The sequence below is a fragment of the Sebastes fasciatus genome, chromosome 3, assembly GCF_043250625.1.
Source record: "Sebastes fasciatus isolate fSebFas1 chromosome 3, fSebFas1.pri, whole genome shotgun sequence".
Taxonomy (NCBI): domain Eukaryota; kingdom Metazoa; phylum Chordata; class Actinopteri; order Perciformes; family Sebastidae; genus Sebastes; species Sebastes fasciatus.
The window spans coordinates 40,009,223-40,018,472 of NC_133797.1; the positions used below are offsets into that span (position 1 = coordinate 40,009,223).

The window sequence follows — 9,250 nt, forward strand, 5'->3', positions numbered from 1 at the left end:
CGTAGAGGTTATACCTCTAAGACGAGTTGAAATGTATAAATAAATACACTCCTTTCTTATGTATGCATATGGGTATGTTTGGCTGTTGTACGGGTGTGTGCCAGTGATTTCTGGGTGAAACTACTGAGACCGCAGACCTGAGAGGCCCGAGAGGAATACCTCATAAATCTATACACCCGTGCTAGTTTTTCACCCTGGTGAGAAAGAGGGAGGACAGAGGAGATGAGAGGAGAGGAGAGGAGAGAAGGGAAGAGAAGAGAAGAGAAGAGAAGAGAAGAGGAGGGAGAGGACTGTGACCAGGAAAATCCAGAAGAACACCAACAGTCTTATGGATCCGAGCTTCATCAGCCATGCATCAGATCGTTAATGGAGGTGCAGAGGAGCGCCAGTGAGGCATCATTAACATGGACTATATGGATAAAGCAAAGGATCTCTACAACTTCATGCAGGTAGAAATCTGGGAAAGTGAAGACGAGACCGATTTTGACTGGATATAGTGCAGCGGATGATTCAATCCTACTTGGTCCAATCAAGAAAAAAAATAACAACCAAAACTGGACTGTACTGTGGAAGTGTATGCATGTATTGAAAGTCACTAATCCCAAAAAGAATATTCACTCTGGAAATGTCAACAACTGATCAGGCACACCTCGGCACGGCAGGAGTTTGCCGTCAGAGATTTTGAACGTAGTTCGTCAAGTTGAAAGGTCCTGACTCGCGCTGTGCCACCTTGGTTTTGGAGAAAGATGGGATCATGGCTGTGTGGAGGACCTTATTTTTGGGGATAGCAAGCTCTGAGTCACTGAAGCTGCTGGCCATGTCAGTGATGTCATCTCTGTGGATTTAGCTGCAACAATTTACAGGTTTTAACAACATTTCATTACATGACAAGCAATATTTTCTTTTCACCTGGATTGTGTGGGACATATTTTCAAAAATGAGCTGCCATCTTCAATCTGTGAATGAAATGTTTGTACAGACTTTTCCAGTTTAATGCAGGAGCTAACCGTCATATAGCTCTGTGTGAATTGGCTCTTAAACGTTAGGGCCTGACCTCTGACCTTTTGATCTGTGAACCTGCAATGAACTGCACTCCTAATGCCACCATCACTCCACAGCTGGGACTTGTCCTGAGCCCAGGGGCTGCTGGAGATGGAGGCTCCCAGGAGAGCGGTGGAGGCAGTGGGGGCTTTTGGGTGACATCCCTGCTCGGTGCCACACTGATGATCATGTGCGCCATGGGTGTGGTGGGCAACACGTACACGCTCATCATCACCCGTTCGGCCGCTTTGCGTCGGACAGGTTCCATGTACGTTTACATCGTCAACCTGGCCCTGGCAGACCTGCTCTACCTCTCCACCATCCCCTTCGTGGTCTGCACCTACTTCGCCCACGACTGGCTGTTTGGCGAGGCCGGCTGTCGCATCCTGCTGAGTCTCGACCTCCTCACCATGCACGCCAGCGTCTTCATATTGGTTGCCATGAGCCTGGAGCGCTACCGTGCCGTGGCGAGGCCCTTCAGCGCGCACAGGTCCTCGTCCCGTAAACGGAGGCTCGCGGCGGGGATTATCTGGGGGTTGTCTTTCGTGCTGACGCTGCCCATGATGGTGATGATCCGACTCAGGGAGGGCAAACCGACTGCGGCTGGTTTGGTTAAGAGGATCTGCTTCCCTACCTGGACCCACGAGGCCTTCAAGGCTTACCTCACCGTCCTGTTTCTCACAAGTGTTTTAGTTCCTGGATTGATAATCGTCGGGCTGTATGTGGGGCTAGCCGGCCGCTACTGGGCAGTGCAGACTAGTTTAGGAGGTAGCAGCCGGTCTGCCCGGAGGAGAGGACTCAAACAAAAAGTCGTGACAATGATCTTCAGCATCGTAGTGGCCTACTGGGCTTGTTTCTTGCCTTTCTGGGGGTGGCAGCTAGCCAAACTGTTCTCTCCAGAGTCCCTCAAAGCTTTGTCTCCGGCCGCTCATAATTACGTGAATTTCTTTGTCACGTGTCTGACCTACGGGAACAGCTGCATCAATCCATTTCTTTACACTCTTCTGACCCGCAACTACAAAGATTACTTGGCCCAGAAAGGTCAGTCTGTGAGTTCAAGCCGGGTTGACCCCGTGTCGGCTGTGACGACGCCACTGCAGGACCTTTAGTGGATGAATAAATGATCACTGACTGAGCATAGACACTAGAGCTACAGACGAGAGAGAGGACATATTTGTTCTTGTGATTTTGTACAAAACTGGAAAATATCATATTTGCGAGACACTTGTAATCTGATGTAGTATTTTCTACAAACTTTGTAAATGCGGTGTGATGCTACATCTCCAGCTCTGTTTAATCAGAGCTGTTAAGGATTCAGAGAAACTCAGCGCAGCAGGTGGATGTTTGCTAACATGAAAGTCTGACTGCAAGTCTTCTGTGAGTTGGAGGGCAACCAGCACAAGTTGCAGTATTTGATTTGTTCTTTTTTATATAATCTAACACCACATGTACAGTACAAATGCCTGTCTAACAATCTCCAGTTCTTGACATTGATGATATCATTCTGACAAATAGACATTCGATAGGATCTTTAAAGGGCGGGTCCATCTACGTTCTTTTTCTGGGATTTTCAAAAACTCAAAAGGTTTAGTTTGGAGTTTTTGAAGTGGGGTTGTATGTATACTTGCGTGTTCTGCAAGGTAAAATTACTGTTTTTACCAATGGAGTCTGGTGGCTTTGAAGAGAGCGATATAACAGCTTCAGTTCCCTGTTGGAAAGGGCGCTTTACCTCGCCGTCAGACAGCCCTTTCCGACGGGGAACTGAAGCCGTTATATCGCTGTCTTCAAAGCCACCAGACTCCTTTCACAAAAACAGTAATTTTACCTCTCGGAACACGGGAGTTGCTGGACTACCGCTGCATCGATCGGTTAGTTTGTTTTCTATATTGTGTGACTTTCGGAGCTGAACTAACGTGGCGTCCACAGCAGTACGTTGCTTAGCTTCCTGTCTGCTTCTCCCAACTTGGAACACGCCGACTGCCATCTAAGTTACTGTATTTAACGTTAATACACTGACTATAAGGATGTATATATACTGTACATGTAGCAGCGTCATCATGCAGAAACCAACGTCAGGTCAGGTGGGAAAAAAAGTTTTAAAACATGCTTCGTCCAAAATATGAATGTTTGGATTTGAATACATAAAGAACACCACTGGGAAGCTACAGAATGATATAAAAACCTGATATTTGGGTACCAATGTGAGTTGTTTTCCAAATGAAAAAAATATTTATATTAGCATTGAAAAGGTTACATAATGGGAAACTTCAATAGTTCTGAAAATATTTTACTGGTGACAAGAATTCATCACAGCTCTTAGTTCCTTTGCTCTAAAAGGTCTGATGTGTAATCATATGCAAAGAACTGCTTAAATGGTTCTTTTACTCTCCTATTTGCCATCCACCTTACACACACACACACACCCATAAACACATACATGTAAAGGATATTTCATCTCCTCACAGGGAATGTGGTTGCATCGTGCGACATTCCTCAGCCTCGAGCCACTTTGAGTCCTCCTGCAAATTGTCCCTGACTTCATCTCACCTCTCTCATATATACGGTATCCCTCCTTTTGCATTATCCTGTTTAATTATCCTCCATTATCTGCTCTATCCTTACAGTTCAGTCGCTATAGTGGCCACATTCAGGATCAATTCTTATTAACAGCTCAGTTCCAATTTTTTCCGTCTTCTTTTTTTGTTCACATTTGCAGCGTGGCCGATGTCTAACACCAGTTTTAACATGTCACCCTGTTGTACAAACTGTCCAGATTCATGCAGAATAATACAATAATAAAATGGAGTTTTATTAAAAACGTACACATACAAATTGATTTTGTGCTGACCATCAAGAAAAAAATGTTGTGTCTATGTAAACAAATCAACACATTAAACTTTGTGACTATTTAACGAACGTCTGTACGACTGGGCTGAAAGGCCTTAAGTCATCACCTGTGATCATCATGCAGCTTCAGTGGCTCTTATCTGGTTTGAATCATTTTAATTCCATTAAATATATGTTAACAATATGTCTTTAGTTGCAATGTGATCTAAAACTTCACTCTCCTCTCTGAACACCTCCACTAAAGGTATCACATAAATCGGCACAAAAATCTGACTGAAAGCCTGCATGAATTTTGATATTACTGCTCAGATTGAGGCCAAATAGTCAAAAATGTGGCCATATGTGAAAGTGACCGAAATCAGAAACAAATCACGATAACACTTAATTTTACAGGTCCTCAAATTTCATGGTAATTAGGTGATAATTATCAAGTAAACCTATTTGAAATTTCTTTGGAATTACTGCCAAATTATTCCAATATTTACCTCAAAATGTATTACAAATTATAAATATTATTGAATAATTATATGCTGAAATAGCATTTAATGGTTACAATAGGGCCCTGAGGCTTGAGGTGGAAAACCAAAACTAATAGAAGACACTTCTGATCAGGCACAAATCTCACCATTGTGTGACTTAAAGTCTACACAAATGTAACCTGATTCAGGGAGTTTTTTTTAAGAAATTTCAAATAAGTTATTTGCTCATTATTATCTATTTATCAGCAGACATGGAAATAAAATCTATCAATTAACTTTGTATTCTTTTCCTGGAAATGTATTGAATAAATTACCAGCTATTGGGAAATAGCGCAATGTAATTATTAAATAATGTTTATAATAAAGTAATTTTTGATAATTTGTGAGGTAAATATTGGGGTAATTTGTCAGTAATTCCAAAGAAATTTCAAATAGGTTACTTGCTAATTATCACCTATAATTACCATGATATTTGCGGACCTGTAAAATGAAATGTTACTAACAAATCTTCAATTGAAATACTTTAAATAATGATTCAGATACAAGTGTAAATATTAACTTTGTTTTAGATTTCTAATATATATATAATGTGTGTTTCATGAATGTTGCATATAGAGTTAAAAGAACATATCGATTAAGACTCATCATTGGAGAAGGTGTTCTTGTGTGTTAGAGAGTGAGAGACAGAGACATGCTTCTTTTTTTCACAGCATTTATTAACAAACCCAGTGACTGATGAGATGTCAAGCAGACACCGTGAGGTAAGATGTGCTGTGGCTCCCTCTTTAGGCCATTCCATCTCATTACAACATCAGCACTCCCTGTTGGTATAAACCTCTAGTGTTATTTTCAGCCTCAGCAGGAGAAAAGATGAATTAACCAGGCTGCTTGGGCTCAGTAGTATAAAACAGCAACACACAAAAAAAGCTGGACAGGTCAAGAGTCAAGAACTTCTACTTGATCTTGATGCCGACGATCCTGGCACTGCCGCTGACGTCGAAGTACTTGTACTTGACATCTCCCAGTCGGTTGGGGAAGTTCAGCATGGAGCCATCAGGAAGCTTGATGTAAAACTGCTCGCTGTTGAAGTTGATGTGAAACTGAGAGGACAAAGAGAGGACACATGATTGATCTTTCAGTTTCAGGACATGTATGTGAAATGAATGGCTGAGATAGATAAGCTGGACTATCTCTCTCAGCGGCTGTTAAGTTTTATAAGGCTGTAAACTCCGTCAAGATTGGACAGCTCAGCGTCTTTTGACTTAACTGTGTTACCAAGCCCACTAATAATAACTTCCTTATGGCAAAAGACATCATGAGATCTGAGCTTGAGCCAAATGACTACAATAGGTACCGCAAAAGTACTTAGCCAGTGGTCTGTACAAAAAACTAATCTTCCAAATACAGCAGCAGGTCTGCGTGTGAACTATACTCACACCCCAAAAGCAGCGTTGAGCCTTTGTTGTCTAAACAATGATAAAAACCACAATAACTTAATTCTTTTACAGCTCTGCAGACGTTGCCTCTGGTATTAGATATTTGCCATTTTAGTTGCTGCAGAAATGTGATGTAAAATAATGAAAGTTAAAACACTTTTTGGATACCGAGACATGATGATTGTGTGTACTTTCTTGTACTCTTGAATTAAACAGAACTGGCTTAAAGGGAGACTGTATAACTTCTGAGAGAAGAAATACAATTTTAAATTCAGAGCCTCTAATCTATGATTGAGGGATTGCCTCCACGTGGCTCTCAACATGGCGACGGCTGAGCAGGTAAAGGTGTTAACAACACTAAAGGCCCAGACACACCAACCCGACATCAAAGAACTAGCGGCGACAAAGGCCACCAGTTGCGTCCCCTCACGGCCCCAAACTGTTCGACGGCCGACCGTCGGCTTGGTGTGCCAGGACCTTTACAGTGTAAACAACAACAACAGTGCTGACAGAGCTAACAGTGTTAACCTGCGGGGGATCCGGAGGGTTGGTGCTACACTTTGGCGACAATGCTGTGGGTCGGGACGACGTTATCTACGGTAACCTCCATATGAGAGCAGTGCAGAGTTACAAATTTCAAATTTAGCACCTTTAATGTTATTGAATACAACGATGCTTTACCTATGACATGTCAAAATGTCTATGTAGCTAATATTACCAAAAGAATGTGTAGATATTGCTGTGTAACTGGCTCGGGGATTATTGTATTCTTGTGCTCATGCTACTGTACTATGTTTGAGCATTTACTATTATTACCTTATGGTTATGTTTTCGGTTCATGAAACTTGGTGGAAGGGTGTAGCACGGGCCAAAGAAGAACCCGTTTCATTTTTGGATACACACATTATTTTTTCACTTGTGGAAGTGGCCTTGGTGGAGGTCTGTGCTCTCTGAGCCCACTCATGATCCGCGGTGAAATCCCTCTGCGCTGGCTGTGCCAATGTTTTCCTATGGGGCGAGTGATGCCGCCCAGACTAGGTGGAAGCGTTACCCTCGGCATGAAGCATCGCTTGGAAATTGTCACCGAGCGCTGCGCTCAAAGTTCAAATTATTTCAACTCTGACCTCGGTTGCCGTTGACCTTTCAAAGCGCAACCAATGAGATAGAAGCTGCAACTGTTGTTCCTTGCGCACTTTTTGATAACATACCTGCACTGCGCTCTACTAAGGACAGCTAATTGTCACTTGCAGCAAAGGTTATGTAGCCTCACTTTAAAGTTAAGGCTAACTGTATGTACGTACATCCTTCAGACTAAACCGTCTATCTACAGACTAAACATTTCTGCTGTTTGGTATCAGACTGAACAGACTGACACCCTCCTACTCTCCCAACACACCTTGCATTCCTCCCCACGCGTGAAGGGGAAGTTCCCCTCACGGTGCTCGTCACCCCAGTCTCCCCCGGACAAGTGATTGAAGACGATGGTGTTGGTATCGCCGCAGTAGTCGAAACGGGGGTTGAAGTGCATCGCGATGTTTTCAGAATCGTGACCGATGTTGATGGCAAAGCTGCAATGGCAGGGCAGGAACACAGAGGTCAAAAAAGGGTGCAATGAAAATGGGAAGAAATGAATGAAACATTAACCCACAGTATGTCAACTTCCTCTTGATTAAACGTAACTGATTCCACATCGACGATAACTTAATCTCTCATGAGGGGAACTTACGATTCGCAGTCGTCCTTGGGCTTGATGCGGATCTTGAACTCTTGCCCCTCCTTGAATGTCATGTCCTTGACTTTCTGAAAAGGGAAATGACAAAGAGGAATATGGGAACTGGTTTGGATGGATGAGTTTTAACTACAATTACCTTTTCATAGATTTAGATTTAACTTCACTTTAATACAACTTAAGTTTGGATCAGACCACCAATCGGAGGAGAGAGGAGAACATTTACAAGAAGCGTGGGTCTGGTCTGTCTTTTGCATATGATTTAGATATTTTTGTTCAGTGTACTCTGGTGGGAGAACTGATGATGTTCTTGTTTTAGCTGTTGATGATCAACCAGGGTGGACAGTGCCCTCGGCTGTAAAAGCGCTGAAACAGGAAGGTGCCGTATTTGTTCTTTGTGATATGTGGTCGTCATATAAAGCCAATAAAAACATAAAAAAGACGCCCACACGCAGACCTTCTGCCACAGTAGATAGGTACTACTACCACACCTCTGTAAAAGGTGTGTGTGTGCCTTGTAATAATTAAGGAAAAAAAATAGCAAACCTGATAAAACACCTAATGTTGATTTTAAAAGTTTTTATCATGACACACCAGGAATATAACTCCAAAGTCACCTAATCAATAAAAAACATTCACTACTGTCCTTCCTATCTATGTGCTGCATCACCTGATTTGAGCTGCACATGAACTTCAACATCCTGGCCCCTATATACCTGCACCACACCCATAGATACCTCAGTCTGTACAATATATTCAGTCATGTCTTACCCCTTATCTCGGATCAATACTGGTTTATCATTGACTGCACAGGCAGCGTGTTGGAGAATTATTAAGTTGAGTTACACTTTATTAATCCCTGTGAGTCAACCTAACTATTTAGGAAGCAGTGTGCAACATCCCAGCACATTTATACCTTACAATACATGCATGTCTCACAGGGAACAGAAAGGTTCAGACATTTTAGATTTGTTGCTCAGCTTTGGTTTTGATCTTTATCACACTGTAGAAGTGAGAAATATCTCTGTGTCCCTGGAATGGATGTTAACGATTGACAAGATACTCAGTAAAACTGTGTAGAAAAAACTATACCTGGAAAAATTAGACAAGTGCTAATGCTACCAAACCTTTTCTGTCGTTACCTGAATCAGTGTTAACCACGTCTACCTTTCCTAATATTCTACCGGCAAATTTGAAATGTGTAAAGAAAACAGCAAGATCTACAATATCTCTCCTGTGTGTATCTAATGTAATGTGGCACATTAAACAGTAAAGTTACATCATAGAGTGTGGCTATAAAAGCTGGAGGAAATGTAGGAGAAACATTCTTGCTCTGAGCTTTTAGTATAATGACATAAGATAATGAATGAAGAAATGAAGCCTTTCACCACTTACCATCTTGGCTGTCTTCGGTGGGCTGTGGCTCCAGTGACGAAGCTCTGCAGGCAGGTGAGTGGTTTATATAACACTGGTGACGCTGTGGGACAGGAAGCAGCCAACAGGGGAAAGGGTTGTTTAAGAAAAAAAAGACCAATCACACATGGCCATACTTCAATGGAACCTCTAACTGTTCTGGTTCATATTACAGGATGTTGGTAGGCAGGCATTAGAATAAACAAGTATCCATTTACAATTAAATAATATTATAACAACACATATCTGGATGTTTGCTTGGCAGACTTTGACTTCTTTTTTAATGGTCCACCTTCAAAAGGAAA

General features: G+C 42.2%; 2 protein-coding genes across 2 annotated transcripts; one reads left to right on the forward strand and one right to left on the reverse strand.

Moving 5' to 3' along the window:
• Window positions 1-867: 867 nt before the first annotated feature.
• Window positions 868-2,346, forward strand: uts2r4 (urotensin-2 receptor 4). Its single transcript, XM_074631433.1, has one exon. The coding sequence runs from the start codon at window positions 1,083-1,085 to the stop codon at window positions 2,148-2,150; it is 1,068 nt and encodes a 355-aa protein (XP_074487534.1). The 5' UTR covers window positions 868-1,082; the 3' UTR covers window positions 2,151-2,346.
• Window positions 2,347-5,055: 2,709 nt separating this feature from the next.
• lgals2b (lectin, galactoside-binding, soluble, 2b) lies at window positions 5,056-9,052 on the reverse strand. Its single transcript, XM_074630916.1, has 4 exons — window positions 8,928-9,052; window positions 7,530-7,603; window positions 7,200-7,371; window positions 5,056-5,467 (listed from the first exon to the last, which is right to left on the reverse strand). The coding sequence occupies exons 1-4, from the start codon at window positions 8,928-8,930 to the stop codon at window positions 5,321-5,323; spliced, it is 396 nt and encodes a 131-aa protein (XP_074487017.1). The 5' UTR covers window positions 8,931-9,052; the 3' UTR covers window positions 5,056-5,320.
• Window positions 9,053-9,250: the final 198 nt, after the last annotated feature.

Bases quoted from the DNA above. Each gene is read 5' to 3' on its own strand.
- uts2r4 (XM_074631433.1), top strand. From the start codon at position 1,083: ATGAACTGCACTCCTAATGCCACCATCACTCCACAGCTGGGACTTGTC.
- lgals2b (XM_074630916.1), bottom strand. The intron at 7,372-7,529 runs GTAAGTTCCCCT...CTGCCATTGCAG, and splicing joins CCCAAGGACGACTGCGAATC to CTTTGCCATCAACATCGGTC. The intron at 5,468-7,199 runs GTGTGTTGGGAG...TTGTCCTCTCAG, and splicing joins CGCGTGGGGAGGAATGCAAG to TTTCACATCAACTTCAACAG.